This window comes from Dendrobates tinctorius, unplaced genomic scaffold (genome assembly GCF_039654945.1).
Source record: "Dendrobates tinctorius isolate UK_male_01 unplaced genomic scaffold, ASM3965494v1 ptg000250l, whole genome shotgun sequence".
In the NCBI taxonomy this organism is placed as follows: Eukaryota; Metazoa; Chordata; class Amphibia; order Anura; family Dendrobatidae; genus Dendrobates; species Dendrobates tinctorius.
Genome location: NW_027361917.1, coordinates 13,662,118 through 13,689,976, shown reverse-complemented (window position 1 = coordinate 13,689,976; position 27,859 = coordinate 13,662,118). Strand labels below are relative to the sequence as shown.

Here is a 27,859-nt window from a genome sequence, read left to right as displayed (position 1 = left end):
GAGAGGGTTTAGTGAATCCTGCCATTGCTGCATTGAGCAGCAGGCGGACAGACACGATGGCCTTTGACCTCTCTTCCAACTGAAACATACTAGGATTCTACAGCAGCCAATCACAGCGCTTGCTCATCCATATATGCAAATGAGCTGCAGGAAACACAAACGTGTCACCTAGTTTCTCCAAAATACACAGCAGGGGCGGGACATTTTGACAACAGGGATGTTCAGTTTGTCAGCAGATCACTCTGGTGGCATTTTAAAAAATCTCCATAATTTATAGTGGTTGGCCATTACTGGGACATAAATAGCGCTGAGGTCTGCTTATAGAGATGTGTGCGGTGGTGTCTGGATGTAGACCAGTGGGCTTCGGAGGCTGGTGGGATCGTGACGGTGACAGCAGCTGCCCATGTTGCAATATAGTCTGATCCAGCAGCTGCCTATTCCGGCGGTCCCTCCCTCCACGTGCGCCTGCCTGCGCCCAGCCACCGCACTGCACACACCTTTTGATAAGTAACAGGTATAGAACAAAACAAGTGTAAATTGCAATCATTTTCTGGAACAGTTTAAAGGGTGTCAACCCATTCGCTCGTGACTATATATCTATAATATGACCGGACATGTGTCCTTCTGTCAGAATCCTCCTGCGGACCGTGTCGCCGGAGTCGTAGCATGCGCGCATACCGCACTACGACGCTATTCTATTGGAGAGCAAAGGGCGGCGCTGTCTGATGTGATCGGGGCCATCTGCACGATGTCAGCTCTGTGCCAGCAGCGGCTTCACCGGTGGTGATGAGGAGACCGGCGTGTACATATACACACCGGGGGGGAGATACATTATATTCTGTGGGGTGCTACATTATATTCTATGGGGAGGTGGGCTGTACTATATTCTATGGGGGGTACATTATTTTCTATGGGGTGCTACATTATATTCTATGGGGAGGTGGGCTGTACTATATTCTATGGGGTGCTACATTATATTCTATGGGGAGGTGGGCTGTACTATATTCTATGGGGTGCTACATTATATTCTATGGGGAGGTGGGCTGTACTATATTCTATGGGGGGTACATTATTTTCTATGGGGTGCTACATTATATTCTATGGGGAGGTGGGCTGTACTATATTCTATGGGGGGTACATTATATTCTATGGGGAGGTGGGCTGTACTATATTCTATGGGGGGTATATTATATTCTATGGGGAGGTGGGTTGTATTATATTCTATGGGGGGTACATTATATTCTATGGGGAGGTGGGTTGTATTATATTCTATGGGGGGGTACATTATATTCTATGGGGAGGTGGGCTGTACTATATTCTATGGGGGGTACATTATATTCTATGGGGAGGTGGGTTGTATTATATTCTATGGGGGGTACATTATTTTCTATGGGGTGCTACATTATATTCTATGGGGAGGTGGGCTGTACTATATTCTATGGGGTGCTACATTATATTCTATGGGGAGGTGGGCTGTACTATATTCTATGGGGTGCTACATTATATTCTATGGGGAGGTGGGCTGTACTATATTCTATGGGGGGTACATTATTTTCTATGGGGTGCTACATTATATTCTATGGGGAGGTGGGCTGTACTATATTCTATGGGGTGCTACATTATATTCTATGGGGAGGTGGGCTGTACTATATTCTATGGGGTGCTACATTATATTCTATGGGGAGGTGGGCTGTACTATATTCTATGGGGGGTATATTATTTTCTATGGGGTGCTACATTATATTCTATGGGGAGGTGGGCTGTACTATATTCTATGGGGGGTACATTATATTCTATGGGCAGGTGGGCTGTACTATATTCTATGGGGGGTACATTATATTCTATGGGGAGGTGGGTTGTATTATATTCTATGGGGGGTACATTATATTCTATGGGGAGGTGGGTTGTATTATATTCTATGGGGGGGATACATTATATTCTATGGGGAGGTGGGCTGTACTATATTCTATGGGGGGTACATTATATTCTATGGGGAGGTGGGTTGTATTATATTCTATGGGGGGTACATTATATTCTATGGGGAGGTGGGCTGTACTATATTCTATGGGGGGTACATTATATTCTATGGGGAGGTGGGTTGTATTATATTCTTATGGGGGGTACATTATATTTTATGGGGAGGTGGGTTGTAGCCCTGCCACTAGGACTTGGTTCCAGCGATTATTGCAACAACTATTTATCAGAATCCAAGCCTATTAAAAGATCATTCAAAGCTCAGCGGACCATGCTAGGGGTCCTATAAGGATGGGAGACAAAGCAATCAACTATTGCACCCTGCCCAGCATTTATTCACACAGTTAAACGTAGCAGAATTTCTGCCCCCCCAAAAAAATCAGCGGAAGACACAGCATTTACGCTACGGCCTATATGTGCAAGAAAAGTGGATGTGATTTCATGCGATCTGCGATCGCTGGGAGGCTGAAGACGCTGCTGAACTGTGCGAATTTTTTGTGTTTTTTTCCCTATAAGCTTCTATGTGAAACATGAAAAAAACTAATGTTAATACTGATAATATCTGATAATCCGGTATCTGTCAGGTCCATCAACCCCTTTCCTACATTAGACGTACTATTCCGTCCATGTGACCTGGGACCTAAGTCCCAAGGACGGAATAGTACGTCTAATGTGATCAGCTGCGCTCACGGGGGGAGCGCAGCTGATCGCGGCCGGGTGTCAGCTGATTATCACAGCTGACACCCGGCACAATGTGTGACCGCCCCTGACACGTTAACCCCTGGCACACCGCGATCAAACATGATCGCGGTGTACCGGGGGTTAAAGGAAGCATCGGCAGGGAGGGGGCTCCCTCCGTGCTTCCCTGCGACCCCCACAGCAGCGCGATGTGCAGCGCCGCTGCGGGGGTCGCCTTTCCTGCAGGTCCCCGGATCCAATATGGCGACGGGGACCTTCGGGGGCCTGCAGGGAGCTGGCTTCCTCACTGCCCGCAGAGCGCAGGCATGAGGAAGCCTGCAGCAGTCCCTGTGACAGATCGCTGATCTGTCACAGCGATCTGTGATGTGACAGATCAGCGATCTGTCACAGGACAGTGATGTCCCCCATGGGACATTATAATAAAGTAAAAAACAAAAAGTGTAAAAATAATTTTAATAAAATCGTTAAATAAATAAGAAAAAAAATTATTCCCTAATAAATTCATTTTTTGAAAATAAAGAAACAGAAAAACAATAAAAGTACACCTATTTGTTATCGCCGCGTCCGTAATGACCCACCCTATAAAACTGTCCCATTAGTTAACCCCTTTAGCGTTCCCCTTAAAAAATAAAAAACGACGCAAAAATTAATGATTTATTATCATACCGACGAACAAAAAGTGCAATAACGCGCGATCAAAAAGACGCATATAAATATCCATGGTACCGCTGAAAACGACATCTTGTCCCGCAACAAACGAGCCACCACACAGCATCATCAGAGAAAAAATAGAAAAGTTATAGCTCGCAGAATAAAGCGATGCAAAAATAATTATTTTTTATAAAAAAAATTTTCATAGCATAAAACCACCAAAACATAAAAAAAGACATAATAGAGGTATCGCTGTAATCATACTGACCCGAAGAATAAAAGCGCCTTATCAATTTTACCGCACGCGGAACGGTGTAAACGCACCCCCCCCCCAAAAGAAATTCCTGAAAAGCTGGTTTTTGTTCATACTGCGTCCCAAAAATCGGAGTAAAGAGCGACCAAAAAATGTCACGTGCCAGAAAATGGTACCAATAAAAACGTCAACTCGTCCCGCAAAAAATATGACCTCACATGACTCGGTGGGTCAAAATAAGGAAAAATTATAGCTCTCAAAATGTGGTGATGCATAAACTATTTTTACAATAAAAAGCGTCTTTTAGCGTATGACAGCTGCCAAAAATTAAAACCCGCCATAAATAGTAAATCAAACCCCCCCTTTATCACCCCCTTAGTTAGGCAAAAATAATAAAATAAAAAAAAAATGTATTTATTTCCATTTTCCCATTAGGGCTAGGGTCAGAGCTAGGGTCAGGGCTAGGGTTAGGGTGGGAGTTAGAATTGGGGGGTTTCCACTGTTTTGGCACTTCAGGGGCTTTCCAAACGCGACATGGCGTCCGATCTCAATTCCAGCCAAAAAAGTTAAATGGCGCTGCTTCCCTTCCGAGCTCTGCCATGTGCCCAAATAGTGGTTTACCCCCATATATGGGGTATCAGCGTACTCAGGATGAATTGCACAATAACTTTTGGGGTCCTGTTACTCTTGGGAAAATAAAAATTGGGGGTGAAAAGATCATTTTTGTGGAAAAAATATGATGTCTTTAATTGGATGGCTGCACGTTATAAACTTCTGTGAAGCCCTTTGGGGGTTCAAAGTGATTTGCAGCGCGGATTGTCTGACCACTTTTTCTCCTCTCCTGCATCTTCTACGTTGGTCCCTCGTGGATCTGTGGTTTCTGCAGCAGCGAATCCTCCATGCTTATTACAAGCTCCATCTGGTGAGTGTATTATTTTTAAATTGATATACCTACACTGGATAATGCACTATTGCGCTATTTCTCTTCAATAGTATATCCCTACGAAGTACACTATGTCGTGAGAAAAAAGCAATGTCAGAATCACCGGCGGGATCCATGGAAGCGTTCCAGAGACCTCTTAAAGGGACAGTGGTAAGAATTGTCAAAACTGGCCCGGTCATTAACGTGCCAACCACCCTTGGGGGTTAAGGGGTTAATACTGATGAAGTCTGATAATCCGGCACCTGTCAACACCATTAATACTGATAACATCTGATAATCCAGCATCTGTAAGCACCATTAATACCGATAACATCTGATAATCCGGCATTTGTCAGGTCCATTAATACTCATGATATCTGATAATCCGGCACCTGTCAGCACGATTAATACTGACAACATCTGATAATCCGGCACGTGTCAGCACGATTAATACTGACAACATCTGATAATCCGGCACGTGTCAGCACCATTAATACTGATGAAGTCTGATAATCCGGCACCTGTCAACACCATTAATACTGATAACATCTGATAATCCAGCATCTGTAAGCACCATTAATACCGATAACATCTGATAATCTGGTATTTGTCAGGCTCATTAATACTCATGATATCTGTTATTCCGGCACGTGTCAGCACGATTAATACTGACAACATCTGATAATCCGGCACGTGTCAGCACGATTAGTACTGACAACATCTGATAATCCGGCACGTGTCAGCACGATTAGTACTGACAACATCTGATAATCCGGCACGATTAATACTGACAACATCTGATAATCCCGCACCTCTCAGCACGATTAATACTGACACCATCTGATAATCCGGCACGTGTCAGCACCATTAATACTGATGAAGTCTGATAATCCGGCACCTGTGAACACCATTAATACTGACAACATCTGATAATCCGGCACCTGTCACCACGATTAATACTGACAACATCTGATAATCCGGCATTTGTCAGGTCCATTAATACTCATGATATCTGATAATCCGGCACCTGTCAGCACGATTAATACTGACAACATCTGATAATCCGGCACGTGTCAGCACGATTAATACTGACAACATCTGATAATCCGGCACGATTAATACTGACAACATCTGATAATCCGGCACCTGTCAGCACGATTAATACTGACAACATCTGATAATCCGGCACGTGTCAGCACCATTAATACTGATGAAGTCTGATAATCCGGCACCTGTCAACACCATTAATACTGATAACATCTGATAATCCAGCATCTGTAAGCACCATTAATACCGATAACACCTGATAATCTGGCACATGTTTCAGGTCCATTAATACTCATGATATCTGATAATCCGGCACGTGTCAGCACGATTAATACTGACAACATCTGATAATCCGGCACCTGTCACCACGATTAATACTGACAACGTCTGATAATCCGGCACGTGTCAGCACCATTAATATTTCATTGAAGTAATGTGCTACAACATCAGCAACATAGCAGTGTGTATGCGCCGGCCATAGGGATCATGGCGACGGCCGTCACGTTGAGTCAGCCTGTTCTGTCGGAAAGGCGTTCCCTTCTATAAGATGGAGGACACCAATATCTGAAGGGTTGCCCCAATGTAGAGGGATCATCCTTATTCTCATTTGCACATGGAAGCACGAGAAGCAATGGGATGAAAGGGAAAAGATACACATTAGAAAAAAACTTTTTGACAGTGAGGGTGAGCAATGAGTGGAACAGGCGGCCACCAGAGGAGGTGACGAGTTCTCCTTCGGTGGGACTGTTCACCCAGAGGCTGGACAGACATCTGTCTGAGAGGGTTTAGTGAATCCTGCCATTGCTGCATTGAGCAGCAGGCGGACAGACACGATGGCCTTTGACCTCTCTTCCAACTGAAACATACTAGGATTCTACAGCAGCCAATCACAGCGCTTGCTCATCCATATATGCAAATGAGCTGCAGGAAACACAAACGTGTCACCTAGTTTCTCCAAAATACACAGCAGGGGCGGGACATTTTGACAACAGGGATGTTCAGTTTGTCAGCAGATCACTCTGGTGGCATTTTAAAAAATCTCCATAATTTATAGTGGTTGGCCATTACTGGGACATAAATTGCGCTGAGGTCTGCTTATACAGATGTGTGCGGTGGTGTCTGGATGTAGACCAGTGGGCTTCGGAGGCTGGTGGGATCGCGACGGTGACAGCAGCTGCCCATGTTGCAATATAGTCTGATCCAGCAGCTGCCTATTCCGGCGGTCCCTCCCTCCACGTGCGCCTGCCTGCGCCCAGCCACCGCACTGCACACACCTTTTGATAAGTAACAGGTATAGAACAAAACAAGTGTAAATTGCACTCATTTTCTGGAACAGTTTAAAGGGTGTCAACCCGTTCGCTCGTGACTATATATCTATAATATGACCGGACATGTGTCCTTCTGTCAGAATCCTCCTGCGGACCGTGTCGCCGGAGTCGTAGCATGCGCGCATACCGCACTACGACGCTATTCTATTGGAGAGCAAAGGGCGGCGCTGTCTGATGTGATCGGGGCCATCTGCACGATGTCAGCTCTGTGCCAGCAGCGGCTTCACCGGTGGTGATGAGGAGACCGGCGTGTACATATACACACCGGGGGGGAGATACATTATATTCTTTGGGGTGCTACATTATATTCTATGGGGAGGTGGGCTGTACTATATTCTATGGGGGGTACATTATTTTCTATGGGGTGCTACATTATATTCTATGGGGAGGTGGGCTGTACTATATTCTATGGGGTGCTACATTATATTCTATGCGGAGGTGGGCTGTACTATATTCTATGGGGTGCTACATTATATTCTATGGGGAGGTGGGCTGTACTATATTCTATGGGGGGTACATTATTTTCTATGGGGTGCTACATTATATTCTATGGGGAGGTGGGCTGTACTATATTCCATGGGGGGTACATTATATTCTATGGGGAGGTGGGCTGTACTATATTCTATGGGGGGTACATTATATTCTATGGGGAGGTGGGTTGTATTATATTCTATGGGGGGTACATTATATTCTATGGTGAGGTGGGTTGTATTATATTCTATGGGGGGTACATTATATTCTATGGGGAGGTGGGCTGTACTATATTCTATGGGGGGTACATTATATTCTATGGGGAGGTGGGTTGTATTATATTCTATGGAGGGGTACATTATATTCTATGGGGAGGTGGGATGTACTATATTCTATGGGGGGTACATTATATTCTATGGGGAGGTGGGTTGTATTATATTCTATGGGGGGTACATTATATTCTATGGGGAGGTGGGCTGTACTATATTCTATGGGGGGTACATTATATTCTATGGGGAGGTGGGTTGTATTATATTCTTATGGGGGGTACATTATATTTTATGGGGAGGTGGGTTGTAGCCCTGCCACTAGGACTTGGTTCCAGCGATTATTGCAACAACTATTTATCAGAATCCAAGCCTATTAAAAGATCATTCAAAGCTCAGCGGACCATGCTAGGGGTCCTATAAGGATGGGAGACAAAGCAATCAACTATTGCACCCTGCCCAGCATTTATTCACACAGTTAAACGTAGCAGAATTTCTGCCCCCCCAAAAAAATCAGCGGAAGACACAGCATTTACGCTACGGCCTATATGTGCAAGAAAAGTGGATGTGATTTCATGCGATCTGCGATCGCTGGGAGGCTGAAGACGCTGCTGAACTGTGCGAATTTTGGTGTTTTTTTCCCTATAAGCTTCTATGTGAAACATGAAAAAAACTAATGTTAATACTGATAATATCTGATAATCCGGTATCTGTCAGGTCCATCAACCCCTTTCCTACATTAGACGTACTATTCCGTCCATGTGACCTGGGACCTAAGTCCCAAGGACGGAATAGTACGTCTAATGTGATCAGCTGCGCTCACGGGGGGAGCGCAGCTGATCGCGGCCGGGTGTCAGCTGATTATCACAGCTGACACCCGGCACAATGTGTGACCGCCCCTGACACGTTAACCCCTGGCACACCGCGATCAAACATGATCGCGGTGTACCGGGGGTTAAAGGAAGCATCGGCAGGGAGGGGGCTCCCTCCGTGCTTCCCTGCGACCCCCACAGCAGCGCGATGTGCAGCGCCGCTGCGGGGGTCGCCTTTCCTGCAGGTCCCCGGATCCAATATGGCGACGGGGACCTTCGGGGGCCTGCAGGGAGCTGGCTTCCTCACTGCCCGCAGAGCGCAGGCATGAGGAAGCCTGCAGCACTGCCTGTGACAGATCGCTGATCTGTCACAGCGATCTGTGATGTGACAGATCAGCGATCTGTCACAGGACAGTGATGTCCCCCATGGGACATTATAATAAAGTAAAAAACAAAAAGTGTAAAAATAATTTTAATAAAATCGTTAAATAAATAAGAAAAAAAATTATTCCCTAATAAATTCATTTTTTGAAAATAAAGAAACAGAAAAACAATAAAAGTACACCTATTTGTTATCGCCGCGTCCGTAATGACCCACCCTATAAAACTGTCCCATTAGTTAACCCCTTTAGCGTTCCCCTTAAAAAATAAAAAACGACGCAAAAATTAATGATTTATTATCATACCGACGAACAAAAAGTGCAATAACGCGCGATCAAAAAGACGCATATAAATATCCATGGTACCGCTGAAAACGACATCTTGTCCCGCAACAAACGAGCCACCACACAGCATCATCAGAGAAAAAATAGAAAAGTTATAGCTCGCAGAATAAAGCGATGCAAAAATAATTATTTTTTATAAAAAAAAATTTTCATAGCATAAAACCACCAAAACATAAAAAAAGACATAATAGAGGTATCGCTGTAATCATACTGACCCGAAGAATAAAAGCGCCTTATCAATTTTACCGCACGCGGAACGGTGTAAACGCACCCCCCCCCCAAAAGAAATTCCTGAAAAGCTGGTTTTTGTTCATACTGCGTCCCAAAAATCGGAGTAAAGAGCGACCAAAAAATGTCACGTGCCAGAAAATGGTACCAATAAAAACGTCAACTCGTCCCGCAAAAAATATGACCTCACATGACTCGGTGGGTCAAAATAAGGAAAAATTATAGCTCTCAAAATGTGGTGATGCATAAACTATTTTTACAATAAAAAGCGTCTTTTAGCGTATGACAGCTGCCAAAAATTAAAACCCGCCATAAATAGTAAATCAAACCCCCCCTTTATCACCCCCTTAGTTAGGCAAAAATAATAAAATAAAAAAAAAATGTATTTATTTCCATTTTCCCATTAGGGCTAGGGTCAGAGCTAGGGTCAGGGCTAGGGTTAGGGTGGGAGTTAGAATTGGGGGGTTTCCACTGTTTTGGCACTTCAGGGGTTTTCCAGACGTGACATGGCGTCCGATCTCAATTCCAGCCAAAAAAGTTAAATGGCGCTGCTTCCCTTCCGAGCTCTGCCATGTGCCCAAATAGTGGTTTACCCCCATATATGGGGTATCAGCGTACTCAGGATGAATTGCACAATAACTTTTGGGGTCCTGTTACTCTTGGGAAAATAAAAATTGGGGGTGAAAAGATCATTTTTGTGGAAAAAATATGATGTCTTTAATTGGATGGCTGCACGTTATAAACTTCTGTGAAGCCCTTTGGGGGTTCAAAGTGATTTGCAGCGCGGATTGTCTGACCACTTTTTCTCCTCTCCTGCATCTTCTACGTTGGTCCCTCGTGGATCTGTGGTTTCTGCAGCAGCGAATCCTCCATGCTTATTACAAGCTCCATCTGGTGAGTGTATTATTTTTAAATTGATATACCTACACTGGATAATGCACTATTGCGCTATTTCTCTTCAATAGTATATCCCTACGAAGTACACTATGTCGTGAGAAAAAAGCAATGTCAGAATCACCGGCGGGATCCATGGAAGCGTTCCAGAGACCTCTTAAAGGGACAGTGGTAAGAATTGTCAAAATTGGCCCGGTCATTAACGTGCCAACCACCCTTGGGGGTTAAGGGGTTAATACTGATGAAGTCTGATAATCCGGCACCTGTCAACACCATTAATACTGATAACATCTGATAATCCAGCATCTGTAAGCACCATTAATACCGATAACATCTGATAATCCGGCATTTGTCAGGTCCATTAATACTCATGATATCTGATAATCCGGCACCTGTCAGCACGATTAATACTGACAACATCTGATAATCCGGCACGTGTCAGCACGATTAATACTGACAACATCTGATAATCCGGCACGTGTCAGCACCATTAATACTGATGAAGTCTGATAATCCGGCACCTGTCAACACCATTAATACTGATAACATCTGATAATCCAGCATCTGTAAGCACCATTAATACCGATAACATCTGATAATCTGGCATTTGTCAGGCTCATTAATACTCATGATATCTGTTATTCCGGCACGTGTCAGCACGATTAATACTGACAACATCTGATAATCCGGCACGTGTCAGCACGATTAGTACTGACAACATCTGATAATCCGGCACGTGTCAGCACGATTAGTACTGACAACATCTGATAATCCGGCACGATTAATACTGACAACATCTGATAATCCCGCACCTCTCAGCACGATTAATACTGACACCATCTGATAATCCGGCATGTGTCAGCACCATTAATACTGATGAAGTCTGATAATCCGGCACCTGTGAACACCATTAATACTGACAACATCTGATAATCCGGCACCTGTCACCACGATTAATACTGACAACATCTGATAATCCGGCATTTGTCAGGTCCATTAATACTCATGATATCTGATAATCCGGCACCTGTCAGCACGATTAATACTGACAACATCTGATAATCCGGCACGTGTCAGCACGATTAATACTGACAACATCTGATAATCCGGCACGATTAATACTGACAACATCTGATAATCCGGCACCTGTCAGCACGATTAATACTGACAACATCTGATAATCCGGCACGTGTCAGCACCATTAACACTGATGAAGTCTGATAATCCGGCACCTGTCAACACCATTAATACTGATAACATCTGATAATCCAGCATCTGTAAGCACCATTAATACCGATAACATCTGATAATCTGGCACATGTTTCAGGTCCATTAATACTCATGATATCTGATAATCCGGCACGTGTCAGCACGATTAATACTGACAACATCTGATAATCCGGCACGTGTCAGCACGATTAATACTTACAACATCTGATAATCCGGCACCTGTCACCACGATTAATACTGACAACGTCTGATAATCCGGCACGTGTCAGCACCATTAATATTTCATTGAAGTAATGTGCTACAACATCAGCAACATAGCAGTGTGTATGCGCCGGCCATAGGGATCATGGCGACGGCCGTCACGTTCAGTCAGCCTGTTCTGTCGGAAAGGCGTTCCCTTCTATAAGATGGAGGACACCAATATCTGAAGGGTTGCCCCAATGTAGAGGGATCATCCTTATTCTCATTTGCACATGGAAGCACGAGAAGCAATGGGATGAAAGGGAAAAGATACACATTAGAAAAAAACTTTTTGACAGTGAGGGTGAGCAATGAGTGGAACAGGCGGCCACCAGAGGAGGTGACGAGTTCTCCTTCGGTGGGACTGTTCACCCAGAGGCTGGACAGACATCTGTGTGAGAGGGTTTAGTGAATCCTGCCATTGCTGCATTGAGCAGCAGGCGGACAGACACGATGGCCTTTGACCTCTCTTCCAACTGAAACATACTAGGATTCTACAGCAGCCAATCACAGCGCTTGCTCATCCATATATGCAAATGAGCTGCAGGAAACACAAACGTGTCACCTAGTTTCTCCAAAATACACAGCAGGGGCGGGACATTTTGACAACAGGGATGTTCAGTTTGTCAGCAGATCACTCTGGTGGCATTTTAAAAAATCTCCATAATTTATAGTGGTTGGCCATTACTGGGACATAAATAGCGCTGAGGTCTGCTTATAGAGATGTGTGCGGTGGTGTCTGGATGTAGACCAGTGGGCTTCGGAGGCTGGTGGGATCGCGACGGTGACAGCAGCTGCCCATGTTGCAATATAGTCTGATCCAGCAGCTGCCTATTCCGGCGGTCCCTCCCTCCACGTGAGCCTGCCTGCACCCAGCCACCGCACTGCACACACTTTTTGATAAGTAACAGGTATAGAACAAAACAAGTGTAAATTGCACTCATTTTCTGGAACAGTTTAAAAGGTGTTAACCCGTTCGCTCGTGACTATATATCTATAATATGACCGGACATGTGTCCTTCTGTCAGAATCCTCCTGCGGACCGTGTCGCCGGAGTCGTAGCATGCGCGCATACCGCACTACGACGCTATTCTATTGGAGAGCAAAGGGCGGCGCTGTCTGATGTGATCGGGGCCATCTGCACGATGTCAGCTCTGTGCCAGCAGCGGCTTCACCGGTGGTGATGAGGAGACCGGCGTGTACATATACACACCGGGGGGGAGATACATTATATTCTGTGGGGTGCTACATTATATTCTATGGGGAGGTGGGCTGTACTATATTCTATGGGGGGTACATTATATTCTATGGGGAGGTGGGCTGTACTATATTCTATGGGGTGCTACATTATATTCTATGGGGAGGTGGGCTGTACTATATTCTATGGGGTGCTACATTATATTCTATGGGGAGGTGGGCTGTACTATATTCTATGGGGGGTACATTATTTTCTATGGGGTGCTACATTATATTCTATGGGAAGGTGGGCTGTACTATTTTCTATGGGGGGTACATTATATTCTATGGGGAGGTGGGCTGTACTATATTCTATGGGGGTACATTATATTCTATGGGGAGGTGGGTTGTATTATATTCTATGGGGGGTACATTATATTCTATGGGGAGGTGGGTTGTATTATATTCTATGGGGGAGTACATTATACTCTATGGGGAGGTGGGCTGTACTATATTCTATGGGGGGTACATTATATTCTATGGGGAGGTGGGTTGTATTATATTCTATGGGGGGGTACATTATATTCTATGGGGAGGTGGGCTGTACTATATTCTATGGGGGGTACATTATATTCTATGGGGAGGTGGGTTGTATTATATTCTTATGGGGGGTACATTATATTCTATGGGGAGGTGGGTTGTATTATATTCTTATGGGGGGTACATTATATTTTATGGGGAGGTGGATTGTAGCCCTGCCACTAGGACTTGGTTCCAGCGATTATTGCAACAACTATTTATCAGAATCCAAGCCTATTAAAAGATCATTCAAAGCTCAGCGGGCCATGCTAGGGGTCCTATAAGGATGGGAGACAAAGCAGTCAACTATTGCACCCTGCCCAGCATTTATTCACACAGTTAAACGTAGCAGAATTTCTGCCCCCCCAAAAAAAACAGCGGAAGACACAGCAGTTACGCTACGGCCTATATGTGCAAGAAAAGTGGATGTGATTTCATGCGATCTGCGATCGCTGGGAGGCTGAAGACGCTGCTGAACTGTGCGAATTTTGGTGTTTTTTTCCCTATAAGCTTCTATGTGAAACATGAAAAAAAACTAATGTTAATACTGATAATATCTGATAATCCGGGATATCTGTCAGGTCCATCAACCCCTTTCCTACATTAGACGTACTATTCCGTCCATGTGACCTGGGACCTAAGTCCCAAGGACGGAATAGTACGTCTAATGCGATCAGCTGCGCTCACGGGGGGAGCGCAGCTGATCGCTGCCGGGTGTCAGCTGATTATCACAGCTGACACCCGGCACAATGTGTGAGCGCCCCCGACACGTTAACCCCTGGGACACCGCGATCAAACATGATCGCGGTGTACCGGGGGTTAAAGGAAGCATCGGCAGGGAGGGGGCTCCCTCCGTGCTTCCCTGCGACCCCACAGCAGCGCGATGTGCAGCGCCGCTGCGGGGGTCGCCTTTCCTGCAGGTCCCCGGATCCAATATGGCGACGGGGACCTTCGGGGGCCTGCAGGGAGCTGGCTTCCTCACTGCCCGCAGAGCGCAAGCATGAGGAAGCCTGCAGCAGTGCCTGTGACAGATCGCTGATCTGTCACAGCGATCTGTGATGTGACAGATCAGCGATCTGTCACAGGACAGTGATGTCCCCCATGGGACATTATAATAAAGTAAAAAACAAAAAGTGTAAAAATAATTTTAATAAAATCGTTAAATAAATAAGAAAAAAAATTATTCCCTAATAAATTCATTTTTTGAATATAAAGAAACAGAAAAACAATAAAAGTACACCTATTTGTTATCGCCGCGTCCGTAATGACCCACCCTATAAAACTGTCCCATTAGTTAACCCCTTTAGCGTTCCCCTTAAAAAATAAAAAACGACGCAAAAATTAATGATTTATTATCATACCGACGAACAAAAAGTGCAATAACGCGCGATCAAAAAGACGCATATAAATATCCATGGTACCGCTGAAAACGACATCTTGTCCCGCAACAAACGAGCCACCACACAGCATCATCAGAGAAAAAATAAAAAAGTTATAGCTCGCAGAATAAAGCGATGCAAAAATAATTATTTTTTATAAAAAAAAATTTTCATAGCATAAAACCGCCAAAACATAAAAAAAGACATAAAAGAGGTATCGCTGTAATCCTACTGACCCGAAGAATAAAAGCGCCTTATCAATTTTACCGCACGCGGAACGGTGTAAACGCACCCCCCCCCCAAAAGAAATTCATGAAAAGCTGGTTTTTGTTCATACTGCGTCCCAAAAATCGGAGTAAAAAGCGACCAAAAAATGTCACGTGCCCGAAAATGGTACCAATAAAAACGTCAACTCGTCCCGCAAAAAATATGACCTCACATGACTCGGTGGGTCAAAATAAGGAAAAATTATAGCTCTCAAAATGTGGTGATGCATAAACTATTTTTACAATAAAAAGCGTCTTTTAGCGTATGACAGCTGCCAAAAATTAAAACCCGCCATAAATAGTAAATCAAACCCCCCCTTTATCACCCCCTTAGTTAGGCAAAAATAATAAAATAAAAAAAAAATGTATTTATTTCCATTTTCCCATTAGGGCTAGGGTCAGAGCTAGGGTCAGGGCTAGGGTTAGGGTGGGAGTTAGAATTGGGGGGTTTCCACTGTTTTGGCACTTCAGGGGCTTTCCAAACGCGACATGGCGTCCGATCTCAATTCCAGCCAAAAAAGTTAAATGGCGCTGCTTCCCTTCCGAGCTCTGCCATGTGCCCAAATAGTGGTTTACCCCCATATATGGGGTATCAGCGTACTCAGGATGAATTGCACAATAACTTTTGGGGTCCTGTTACTCTTGGGAAAATAAAAATTGGGGGTGAAAAGATCATTTTTGTGGAAAAAATATGATGTCTTTAATTGGATGGCTGCACGTTATAAACTTCTGTGAAGCCCTTTGGGGGTTCAAAGTGATTTGCAGCGCGGATTGTCTGACCACTTTTTCTCCTCTCCTGCATCTTCTACGTTGGTCCCTCGTGGATCTGTGGTTTCTGCAGCAGCGAATCCTCCATGCTTATTACAAGCTCCATCTGGTGAGTGTATTATTTTTAAATTGATATACCTACACTGGATAATGCACTATTGCGCTATTTCTCTTCAATAGTATATCCCTACGAAGTACACTATGTCGTGAGAAAAAAGCAATGTCAGAATCACCGGCGGGATCCATGGAAGCGTTCCAGAGTTATGACCTCTTAAAGGGACAGTGGTAAGAATTGTCAAAATTGGCCCGGTCATTAACATGCCAACCACCCTTGGGGGTTAAGGGGTTAATACTGATGAAGTCTGATAATCCGGCACCTGTCAACACCATTAATACTGATAACATCTGATAATCCAGCATCTGTAAGCACCATTAATACCGATAACATCTGATAATCCGGCATTTGTCAGGTCCATTAATACTCATGATATCTGATAATCCGGCACCTGTCAGCACGATTAATACTGACAACATCTGATAATCCGGCACGTGTCAGCACGATTAATACTGACAACATCTGATAATCCGGCACGTGTCAGCACCATTAATACTGATGAAGTCTGATAATCCGGCACCTGTCAACACCATTAATACTGATAACATCTGATAATCCAGCATCTGTAAGCACCATTAATACCGATAACATCTGATAATCTGGCATTTGTCAGGCTCATTAATACTCATGATATCTGTTATACCGGCACGTGTCAGCACGATTAATACTGACAACATCTGATAATCCGGCACGTGTCAGCACGATTAGTACTGACAACATCTGATAATCCGGCACGATTAATACTGACAACATCTGATAATCCCGCACCTGTCAGCACGATTAATACTGACAACATCTGATAATCCGGCACGTGTCAGCACCATTAATACTGATGAAGTCTGATAATCCGGCACCTGTCAACACCATTAATACTGATAACATCTGATAATCCAGCATCTGTAAGCACCATTAATACCGATAACATCTGATAATCTGGCATTTGTCAGGTCCATTAATACTCATGATATCTGATAATCCGGCACGTGTCAGCACGATTAATACTGACAACATCTGATAATCCGGCACGTGTAGGCACGATTAATACTGACAACATCTGATAATCCGGCACCTGTCACCACGATTAATACTGACAACATCTGATAATCCGGCATTTGTCAGGTCCATTAATACTCATGATATCTGATAATCCGGCACCTGTCAGCACGATTAATACTGACAACATCTGATAATCCGGCACGTGTCAGCACGATTAATACTGACAACATCTGATAATCCGGCACGATTAATACTGACAACATCTGATAATCCGGCACCTGTCAGCACGATTAATACTGACAACATCTGATAATCCGGCACGTGTCAGCACCATTAATACTGATGAAGTCTGATAATCCGGCACCTGTCAACACCATTAATACTGATAACATCTGATAATCCAGCATCTGTAAGCACCATTAATACCGATAACATCTGATAATCTGGCACATGTTTCAGGTCCATTAATACTCATGATATCTGATAATCCGGCACGTGTCAGCACGATTAATACTGACAACATCTGATAATCCGGCACGTGTCAGCACGATTAATACTTACAACATCTGATAATCCGGCACCTGTCACCACGATTAATACTGACAACGTCTGATAATCCGGCACGTGTCAGCACCATTAATATTTCATTGAAGTAATGTGCTACAACATCAGCAACATAGCAGTGTGTATGCGCCGGCCATAGGGATCATGGCGACGGCCGTCACGTTCAGTCAGCCTGTTCTGTCGGAAAGGCGTTCCCTTCTATAACATGGAGGACACCAATATCTGAAGGGTTGCCCCAATGTAGAGGGATCATCCTTATTCTCATTTGCACATGGAAGCACGAGAAGCAATGGGATGAAAGGGAAAAGATATACATTAGAAAAAAACTTTTTGACAGTGAGGGTGAGCAATGAGTGGAACAGGCGGCCACCAGAGGAGGTGACGAGTTCTCCTTCGGTGGGACTGTTCACCCAGAGGCTGGACAGACATCTGTCTGAGAGGGTTTAGTGAATCCTGCCATTGCTGCATTGAGCAGCAGGCGGACAGACACGATGGCCTTTGACCTCTCTTCCAACTGAAACATACTAGGATTCTACAGCAGCCAATCACAGCGCTTGCTCATCCATATATGCAAATGAGCTGCAGGAAACACAAACGTGTCACCTAGTTTCTCCAAAATACACAGCAGGGGCGGGACATTTTGACAATAGGGATGTTCAGTTTGTCAGCAGATCACTCTGGTGGCATTTTAAAAAATCTCCATAATTTATAGTGGTTGGCCATTACTGGGACATAAATAGCGCTGAGGTCTGCTTATAGAGATGTGTGCGGTGGTGTCTGGATGTAGACCAGTGGGCTTCGGAGGCTGGTGGGATTGCGACGGTGACAGCAGCTGCCCATGTTGCAATATAGTCTGATCCAGCAGCTGCCTATTCCGGCGGTCCCTCCCTCCACATGCGCCTGCCTGCGTTCAGCCACCGCACTGCACACACTTTATGATAAGTAACAGGTATAGAACAAAACAAGTGTAAATTGCACTCATTTTCTGGAACAGTTTAAAGGGTGTCAACCCGTTCGCTCGTGACTATATATCTATAATATGACCGGACATGTGTCCTTCTGTCAGAATCCTCCTGCGGACCATGTCGCCGGAGTCGTAGCATGCGCGCATACCGCACTATGACGCTATTCTATTGGAGAGCAAAGGGCGGCGCTGTCTGATGTGATCGGGGCCATCTGCACGATGTCAGCTCTGTGCCAGCAGCGGCTTCACCGGTGGTGATGAGGAGACCGGCGTGTACATATACACACCGGGGGGGAGATACATTATATTCTGTGGGGTGCTACATTATATTCTATGGGGAGGTGGGCTGTACTATATTCTATGGGGGGTACATTATTTTCTATGGGGTGCTACATTATATTCTATGGGGAGGTGGGCTGTACTATATTCTATGGGGTGCTACATTATATTCTATGGGGAGGTGGGCTGTACTATATTCTATGGGGGGTACATTATTTTCTATGGGGTGCTACATTATATTCTATGGGGAGGTGGGCTGTACTATATTCTATGGGGGGTACATTATATTCTATGGGGAGGTGGGCTGTACTATATTCTATGGGGGGTACATTATATTCTATGAGGAGGTGGGTTGTATTATATTCTATGGGGGGTACATTATATTCTATGGGGAGGTGGGTTGTATTATATTCTATGGGGGGGTACATTATATTCTATGGGGAGGTGGGCTGTACTATATTCTATGGGGGGTACATTATATTCTATGGGGAGGTGGGTTGTATTATATTCTATGGGGGGGTACATTATATTCTATGGGGAGGTGGGCTGTACTATATTCTATGGGGGGTACATTATATTCTATGGGGAGGTGGGTTGTATTATATTCTTATGGGGGGTACATTATATTTTATGGGGAGGTGGGTTGTAGCCCTGCCACTAGGACTTGGTTCCAGCGATTATTGCAACAACTATTTATCAGAATCCAAGCCTATTAAAAGATCATTCAAAGCTCAGCGGACCATGCTAGGGGTCCTATAAGGATGGGAGACAAAGCAGTCAACTATTGCACCCTGCCCAGCATTTATTCACACAGTTAAACGTAGCAGAATTTCTGGCCCCCCCAAAAAAATCAGCGGAAGACACAGCATTTACGCTACGGCCTATATGTGCAAGAAAAGTGGATGTGATTTCATGCGATCTGCGATCGCTGGCAGGCTGAAGACGCTGCTGAACTGTGCGAATTTTGGTGTTTTTTTCCCTATAAGCTTCTATGTGAAACATGAAAAAAACTAATGTTAATACTGATAATATCTGATAATCCGGGATATCTGTCAGGTCCATCAACCCCTTTCCTACATTAGACGTACTATTCCGTCCATGTGACCTGGGACCTAAGTCCCAAGGACGGAATAGTACGTTTAATGCGATCAGCTGCGCTCACGGGGGGAGCGCAGCTGATCGCGGCCGGGTGTCAGCTGATTATCACAGCTGACACCCGGCACAATGTGTGACCGCCCCCGACACGTTAACCCCTGGGACACCGCGATCAAACATGATCGCGGTGTACCGGGGGTTAAAGGAAGCATCGGCAGGGAGGGGGCTCCCTCCGTGCTTCCCTGCGACCCCCACAGCAGCGCGATGTGCAGCGCCGCTGCGGGGGTCGCCTTTCCTGCAGGTCCCCGGATCCAATATGGCGACGGGGACCTTCGGGGTCCTGCAGGGAGCTGGCTTCCTCACTGCCCGCAGAGCGCAGGCATGAGGAAGCCTGCAGCTGTGCCTGTGACAGATCGCTGATCTGTCACAGCGATCTGTGATGTGACAGATCAGCGATCTGTCACAGGACAGTGATGTCCCCCATGGGACATTATAATAAAGTAAGGCTAGTTTCACACTTGCTTTTTTTTGCAGCGCGTTTTTCCCGCAAAAAAACGCATTAAAAAAACGCATACAAATGCATACAAACGCTGCGTTTTTTTCCAGCATTTTAATGCGCATGCAGGAAAAAAACGCAGCGTTTTTGCGCGTTTGTATGCGTTTTTTGTGCGTTTGCGTTTTTTTACAGATTTTTGAAAAACCCCACAAAAAAGAAAAAACAACCATTCAACAACACACAAGACCAATGGGACTTCATTGTGGGTGTGGTATGTTAATATATATAGACCCTGTCTACAGTATTCTTCACATTTGCTTGATTCTTCTCGTGACCATGGATCTGCGCTGGAAGAGTTTTCACTTCAACTTGGATTTGGACATCGCGATGGCTCAGGCGTATGCAGTTGCTTGCCATGAACAAAGGAAGAGAGAGAGGCAGCGAAGACGGCGGCGTATGTGGATACATCCGATTGTTGAACTCCGGGAGAGCCGTGGGGCATACCACACCCTCTACAGCGAGCTACGTGCAAACCCGGAGAAATTTACTGATTATATCCGGATGTCCCACGAAAGTTTCATGGATTTGCTTGCTCGTGTCCAACAATCCATCCGGAGACAGGACACACAGCTCCGTCGTGCGATTCCTCCTGAGGAACGGCTACTGGTGACATTACGGTATGTTTTAAAAACAAAGGGGTGTGGTCTGATGTTTTTTTTTTGTAAATTTAGTATTCAAAACCTTGGGTAATTAGTTTTCGTGAATGTACTAATATTTTTTTTTATAGTTTTTAAAAATAATATACATAAATATTAATTTTACTTCTTTGTCTGTTCACAGATTCCTGGCGACTGGAGAAACCCTATCCTCACTACACTTCCAGTACCGTATTGGAATCTCTACCTTGTCTGGAATTGTTGCTGACACCTGCCGGGCTCTCTGGAATGTTCTTTGCCCAGAATTTATGCCCCTGCCCACCGCTGAAAAGTGGATGGAAATTGCTGACAAATTCTGGACAGTATGCAATTTTCCCAACTGTTTGGGAGCTGTTGATGGGAAACACATACGGATCATCAAACCCCAAAGAACGGGATCTGAGTACTATAATTACAAAAAGTACTTTTCAATAGTACTCATTGCAATTGCGGATGCCGGATGTATGTTTGTAGCAGTGGACATTGGAGCATTTGGCCGTGGTAATGACTCGCAGGCTTTTAAAAACTCAGACATGGGCCGGAGGTTGTATGGCAACCAATTTAATTTCCCTATGCCACGGCCTCTTCCTCACACCGAAGCTCCGCCACTGCCCTTTGTAATGGTTGGCGATGAGGCTTTTCAAATGTGCGGAAACTTACTGAAACCCTACTCCAGCCGGGACTTGGACCACACCAAAAAAATTTTTAATTACAGGCTGACCAGGGCCAGAAGAACTGTCGAGTGTGCTTTTGGGATTCTTGTTTCCAGATGGCGAATTCTGGGCACGGCCATTAATCTTAAACTTGAAACAGTCGATGAGGTGGTGAAGGCCTGTGTGGTTCTACATAACTTTGTGATGGCTAAAGAGCACCCGACCTTTGAACTGGACGATGATGCTCCTAACCCATTGCCTGAATTCACTCAGCACACTCTCAGGTCATCCGTTGAAGTTGGCCAAATGAGGGACAAATTTGCGGCCTACTTTATTTCTGATGTAGGACGGGTGCACTGGCAAGATGAAATGGTGTAATGTTGTTGTTTATGGTAATAAAAATCCTTATTTGATACCATTACTGAGTGCACTATATTTTTTAAACTCCAATTAATTAAAAAACTTCCCATGTATAACTGAATTTTGTTATGTTCACACACCTGGGCAGGTAAATACACATACGAGTTAAAATGCAGCATTGCTAGTCTGCGTGAAATATATTGGAATGAGCAAAGCTGCAGGCCATGAATCAGGAAACCATTTTTTTTCAAGAGAAAATTGTGCAACTAGTTTAAAACAAAGTATGTGATTTTCTAAAAACACAACCCTCAAAACCCAACCCCAATGAAAGTCCATGGGGAATACAAGTCAGCATTGAGTGGATGAATGTAATCTGCTCATGTAATCTGCTCCATTACAAGTTATTACACTAGGCCTTGGAATGACTATACTAGGCCGTGGTATTTCAAATATGAGTATAGTAGGCCTTGGGGCTAGTAGTATAGTAATATGTGAAATACCACGGCCTAGTATAGTCATAACAAGGCCTACTCGATTTTGGCCAACTAGTATCTTTTTGTGAAACTTGACAAGTTTCAACAGTTTGAAAATAGATTCTAGTTGGTAAAACTAGAGTTATTACACTAGGCCTTGGAATGACTATACTAGGCCGTGGTATTTCAAATATGAGTACAGTAGGCCTTGGGGCTAGTAGTATAGTAATATGTGAAATACCACGGCCTAGTATAGTCATACCAAGGCCTACTGTAATAACTAGATTTTTAACAACTAGCATCTTGTTTCACAAAAAACAAACTGGTGAAACTAGAAAGAAACTTATTTTTTAGACAAGTTTCAACAGTTTGTTTTTCATGAAACCAGATTCTATTTGGTAAAACTAGAGTTATTACACTAGGCCTTGGAATGACTATACTAGTCCATGTTATTTCACATATGACTATACTAGCCCTTGGGTTGGTTTTTAACATGTATTTACCCATCAGTGTGTGTGAGCGGCGCAAACAACATTAATGAAACTTATTAATGGTGAACCACAAATGTAAATTTATTTTTTATCACAAAAAAAAAACTAAAAATTATTTTTTACGGCGTTTGGGGGCAGATGGTTTCAATTTGGGGGTGTGCAGGGAATATGCAACACTTGCAGTTGAAGACGGTGTTTGAGGGGAAGGGGCAACAAAACTTGTGGGGGAAGGTAGTCCAGTTAAGGGAATTAAACTTTGAACACTTGTAGGAGAGGAAATCTGTTCAGTTACATTAGTTGTAAAGGCATGTCGCCGTAGGCTTGTGTGCCTGGACCGACTTTGGCCCAATGCCCGCCTTGATTGATTTCGCCTTGAAGTAGGGGCAAATATGGAATGTAGGTCCCCCGTCTGCTGGTATGGCTGCTGCTGCTGAGGTGGCGGCTGCTGCTGCAGAGGTGGCGGCTGCTGCTGAGGTGGCGGCTGCTGAGGTGGCGGCTGCTGCTGAGGTGGCTGCTGCTGCTGAGGTGGTTGCTGCTGCTGCTGAGGTGGCGGCTGCTGCTGAGGTGGCTGCTGCTGCTGAGGTGGCTGCTGCTGCTGAGGTGGCGGCTGATGCTGAGGTGGCTGCTGCTGCTGAGGTGGCTGCTGCTGCTGAGGTGGCTGCTGCTGCTCTTCGTTGTCAGTGCTCGTCCTTGCAGGAGGACTGGTGGCGGCAGTGATGGCCCAGGTTTGCAGAGTGGTGGTGGCAGGGCTACTACATGTTGTTGTAGCGGCAGGGCTGTTCCATGTTTGCCTAGTGGTGGCTGAGCTCCACGCATGCATGGGATTGGCGGTGGTGCTCCAGACAGGAGCAGCGCTTGCCATGGTGGTGTCGGTGAAGTGACCAGCTGCACTCAGACTTGTGGTGGTGTAACGGTGGGTGTCCTGGCTTTGAATAGAGGTGTCCGTGCAGTGGTATGCAGCACAAGTCGGTAGTGAGGTGAAGCGAGTCAATGGTGGCACAGGTGGAAAGGACACCACTGACTGCTGACCGTACCGATTATGCTGCATAGCCTGCAAGAAAGCATTGTTGCAGGCCTGCAGCACATTCAGCTGTTGATCAGGACTAAGGTGTTCCGCCATGCCCTTTTCAATCTTACTAAAAAAATGGTGTGCTGGTCTGTTGAGGTCGGCCTCCAGACGGTCAAGGCGCTGTTCTACAGAATTGAAGCGGTGTTCAAAGTGGTTAAAACCACGTTCCATGAGGGCAAAACCGCTTTCAACTCTGTCGGACAGTGACTTGAGGCTGGAATTAAATGTCTCGCTCAAATGCATAAACTCGGGCAAGACATTCCTGTCCAAGGCCCTCTGCCGCTGGCGGGTAGTGCCCGCATAACCAGTGGCAGAGACCTGGGACAGGGGAACACCTGATGGCCCAGCTTCCTGGTCACCAGCTGTGTGTGTGGTTGACCTGCAAGGTGCTTCCTGGCTGTCGGATGGCTGGGACGGGTCAGAGGACGTCCGAGGAAGGACCGCTCCAGGGCCAGGTTGCAGGGTGCTGCTCCAGGTGCTGTGGAAGAAAGGAAAATCATTACTACCATGCCTTTACAAGAAGCATCAGCTGTGGATTAGAAAAACACAGATTAATAAAAATAAAAACCCAAAATGTATAATACTTACGATCTTGTGGCAAGGACCGGTCTTAGGAACTGCAACGCATGATAGTGACGGTATCTAGTTCTGGTCCTTGACGCAGATCCACTGCGAACCTGGCCCTCAGCACGAACATCACTGTTGAAGCGGTCCTTGATCGAACGCCAACGTGTTCGGACTTTGTCCACTGTTGATAAAAAAAACAGTGCCGTCAAGGACAAGAGTCACTGCGGCACAATGTAGCAATACAATACTCAAAGCAGTCACTGTAGACCCCGATGAAAATGTTGGGTTTCCTGCTAGAATACGCCTAGCACGAAACCCAACAGTGCCGTCAAGGACAACAGTCACTGCGGCACAATGTAGCAATACAATACTCAAAGCAGTCACTGTAGACACCGATGACACTGTTGGGTTTCCTGCTAGAATACGCCTAGCACGAAACCCAACAGTGCCGTCAAGGACAAGAGTCACTGCGGCACAATGTAGCAATACAATACTCAAAGCAGTCACTGTAGACCCCGATGAAAATGTTGGGTTTCCTGCTAGAATACGCCTAGCACGAAACCCAACAGTGCCGTCAAGGACAACAGTCACTGCGGCACAATGTAGCAATACAATACTCAAAGCAGTCACTGTAGACCCCGATGAAACTGTTGGGTTTCCTGCTAGAATACGCCTAGCACGAAACCCAACAGTGCCGTCAAGGACAACAGTCACTGCGGCACAATGTAGCAATACAATACTCAAAGCAGTCACTGTAGACACCGATGACACTGTTGGGTTTCCTGCTAGAATACGCCTAGCACGAAACCCAACAGTGCCGTCAAGGACAACAGTCACTGCGGCACAATGTAGCAATACAATACTCAAAGCAGTCACTGTAGACACCGATGACACTGTTGGGTTTCCTGCTAGAATACGCCTAGCACGAAACCCAACAGTGCCGTCAAGGACAACAGTCACTGCGGCACAATGTAGCAATACAATACTCAAAGCAGTCACTGTAGACCCCGATGACACTGTTGGGTTTCCTGCTAGAATACGCCTAGCACGAAACCCAACAGTGCCGTCAAGGACAACAGTCACTGCGGCACAATGTAGCAATACAATACTCAAAGCAGTCACTGTAGACCCCGATGAAACTGTTGGGTTTCCTGCTAGAATACGCCTAGCACGAAACCCAACAGTGCCGTCAAGGACAACAGTCACTGCGGCACAATGTAGCAATACAATACTCAAAGCAGTCACTGTAGACACCGATGACACTGTTGGGTTTCCTGCTAGAATACGCCTAGCACGAAACCCAACAGTGCCGTCAAGGACAACAGTCACTGCGGCACAATGTAGCAATACAATACTCAAAGCAGTCACTGTAGACACCGATGACACTGTTGGGTTTCCTGCTAGAATACGCCTAGCACGAAACCCAACAGTGCCGTCAAGGACAACAGTCACTGCGGCACAATGTAGCAATACAATACTCAAAGCAGTCACTGTAGACACCGATGACACTGTTGGGTTTCCTGCTAGAATACGCCTAGCACGAAACCCAACAGTGCCGTCAAGGACAACAGTCACTGCGGCACAATGTAGCAATACAATACTCAAAGCAGTCACTGTAGACCCCGATGACACTGTTGGGTTTCCTGCTAGAATACGCCTAGCACGAAACCCAACAGTGCCGTCAAGGACAACAGTCACTGCGGCACAATACAGAGCAGGGAAATACTCACTAAACGCCTTTTTGGAGGATGCTGTGGCGCTGTCCCAGCCATCCATCAACGCTGCGGCCACCTCATTCCATAGCCGCCGGGTCACCACATTGTCCTTGTACAGACGGTCACGGCTGTCCCACAACGGCGAACGCTCCTGGACCAGGCTGATGAGCTGCTCATTATCCAGGTAGACGTCTTCATCCCGTTGTGGAACCTAGACAAAACACATTCATTAGAATAATCAAATTTAAATTGAATAAAAAGTTACAAAAAAAGAAACAAAAAAATGATTAAAAATAGAAGATAAAAAATAAAGAACATTACAAATCATTTGATACTTACATTCCGTATCACCACCGGGACTTGGCTTCGCTGCTCCTGCTCTTCGCCCTCACTAGTGCCGTCCGCAGATGATGATGACGATGTCTTAAGAAAGTTGAAAAAAACGTAAGAGATTTGGAGAAGCAGCAGATATACTTACCAGATGCACGAAAATAATCACCTCACGGTCTGCTTGCGCCAATTCCTGCCGCGATGGGGAATACTCGGATTCTGAAGACATACTGCATGTAAAAATAATAAAAATCATTAGTACATACATAATTTAAAAGGACAGGCATATAATGTAATATACTCACATTCTTCGCTGATATAATGGGTTCTTGGTTGACTGTCTGCTCTTCAATCTCTCAGTGTAGTAGTGGCAGAGTTTTGGCAGGCACCTCCTTTATATAGACTTTTTTTTTTGACTTTAGAAGATTCTAACTAGGATAAAAAGTGGACACCACCCAAAAAACGCAGCGCTAAAAAATCGCATACCTGCGCATGCCAGTGCGCACGTATGCGCATCCATAGGCTATAATGGCCATTTTTAGCGCAAAACGTGCGCATACGTGCGCATGCGCTTTTTTCCAGGGCCAAAAAATGCAACATGCAGCGTCTGGAAAATACCAACGCACACCCCAAAAAAACGCAGCGCATGAAAATCACATACATGGGCTTACAAGCGCGCATGTATGCGCACCCATGTTAAATATAGGGTAAAAATCGCATGCGCACGTATGCGTTTTTTTCCAGCGCTAAAAAACGCAAATGTGAAACCAGCCTAAAAAACAAAAAGTGTAAAAATAATTTTAATAAAATCGTTAAATAAATAAGAAAAAAAATTATTCCCTAATAAATTCATTTTTTGAAAATAAAGAAACAGAAAAACAATAAAAGTACACCTATTTGTTATCGCCGCGTCCGTAATGACCCACCCTATAAAACTGTCCCATTAGTTAACCCCTTTAGCGTTCCCCTTAAAAAATAAAAAACGACGCAAAAATTAATGATTTATTATCATACCGACGAACAAAAAGTGCAATAACGCGCGATCAAAAAGACGCATATAAATATCCATGGTACCGCTGAAAACGACAT

The 27,859-nt window shown here is 45.0% G+C and overlaps 1 protein-coding gene across 1 annotated transcript; it reads right to left on the bottom strand.

Moving 5' to 3' along the window:
- Positions 1 to 23,085: 23,085 nt before the first annotated feature.
- On the bottom strand, positions 23,086 to 24,931 carry LOC141063614 (uncharacterized). Its single transcript, XM_073557736.1, has 2 exons — positions 24,747 to 24,931; positions 23,086 to 24,636 (listed from the first exon to the last, which is right to left on the bottom strand). Exon 2 carries the CDS (start codon positions 24,399 to 24,401, stop codon positions 23,202 to 23,204), a length of 1,200 nt encoding a protein of 399 aa, XP_073413837.1. The 5' UTR covers positions 24,402 to 24,636; positions 24,747 to 24,931; the 3' UTR covers positions 23,086 to 23,201.
- Between the last annotated feature and the right edge of the window lie 2,928 nt (positions 24,932 to 27,859).

Coding starts and splice junctions, on each gene's coding strand:
- LOC141063614 (XM_073557736.1), bottom strand. CDS start 24,401: ATGCATTTGAGCGAGACATTTAATTCCAGCCTCAAGTCACTGTCCGAC.